At 38.3% G+C, this 1055-nt stretch overlaps 1 protein-coding gene across 1 annotated transcript in view; it reads left to right on the forward strand.

Annotated features, from left to right (window-relative positions):
* LOC123159723 (B-cell receptor-associated protein 31) overlaps positions 1-741 on the forward strand; it is a 2848-nt gene extending 2107 nt beyond the window's left edge. The window contains exon 2 of the mRNA XM_044577534.1: positions 202-741. Coding sequence (XP_044433469.1) covers positions 202-569 — 368 coding nt within the window. The 3' untranslated portion in view covers positions 570-741. The remainder of the gene's footprint in view (positions 1-201) is intronic.
* Positions 742-1055: the final 314 nt, after the last annotated feature.

A 1055-nucleotide genomic window follows, 5' to 3' on the forward strand; every position in this document is an offset into this window, starting at 1 on the left:
CACTCTTGTTGTTACATACGTTCAGGTTAGCGCAGCTACTAACTTCACTCGAAAAGTGATGTGTGGAGGTGAATTCCAGTTTATAGATAATATAACGTACTGTATTTCTCAACTCTACCAAAATAAATCCACTTCGTACTTACCATGATTCATGCTATCTGTTCTATTTGGCTATGCTAATGTTCTGAGTGATTTTTTCAGGTTACACTTTGTTTCTTGCTCTAGTTATTGACCGACTCCACCAATATATCAGAGAACTACGTGGGCTAAAGAAGAATGTTGAGGCTGTATCAAAGCAGAACAAAGCGTTAGAGGAAGGAAAACATGGAAGATCTCAGGAGATGGCGAAATACCAGGAAGAGGTTGCCACTCTGAACGAGGAGATGAAGAAACTGAAGCTGCAAGTACAAGAGAAGACCGAGGAGGTCCATGTTGCTGAGGACAAGGCACTTGCTATTCAAAAGCAATCTGAAAGCTTGCTGCTTGAATATGACCGGCTCCTGGAGGATAACCAACATCTCCGGGAGCAGCTGCAGTCAATTGATCTCAGGCTCTCCAATCCTTCCTGAGAGAAGAATGTATTGAAGTAGAACATTATCCTATCGTGAACCTGCTTCGTGCTTGAAATTGTCTGTTTCACTTTTGGAACGAAGTTGAGTTTACTCTTTCCTAGGATGTTATTACCCAGATGACATGCTAATTTAGTAATGCCTCTCTTATCAGTTTTATTGTCTTACCTAACAATATGTTGAAACATGTATGCTAGTATGCTACTCCCTTGTCCCATAATATAAGAACGTTTTTTACACTACATTAGTGTCAAAAACATTCTTTTATTATGGGACGGAGGGAGTAGTACGCAGTTAAATTTGTGAACCACTGTTATAGTGGTGCACTGTTCTAATGTTTTTAGTGATGTCTATCTTTCCGCTTAGTCATTCAGCATCATATAATCTACTCCCTGATTCATAATAAGTGTCGCTGAGGGAATATATGTTTAAAAAATGTTCATTCAAAAAAATGTTTGAGAATTTCAAAAATTATTTGGATTTTTT

Source organism: Triticum aestivum, chromosome 7B (genome assembly GCF_018294505.1).
Source record: "Triticum aestivum cultivar Chinese Spring chromosome 7B, IWGSC CS RefSeq v2.1, whole genome shotgun sequence".
NCBI classification, from domain to species: Eukaryota; Viridiplantae; Streptophyta; class Magnoliopsida; order Poales; family Poaceae; genus Triticum; species Triticum aestivum.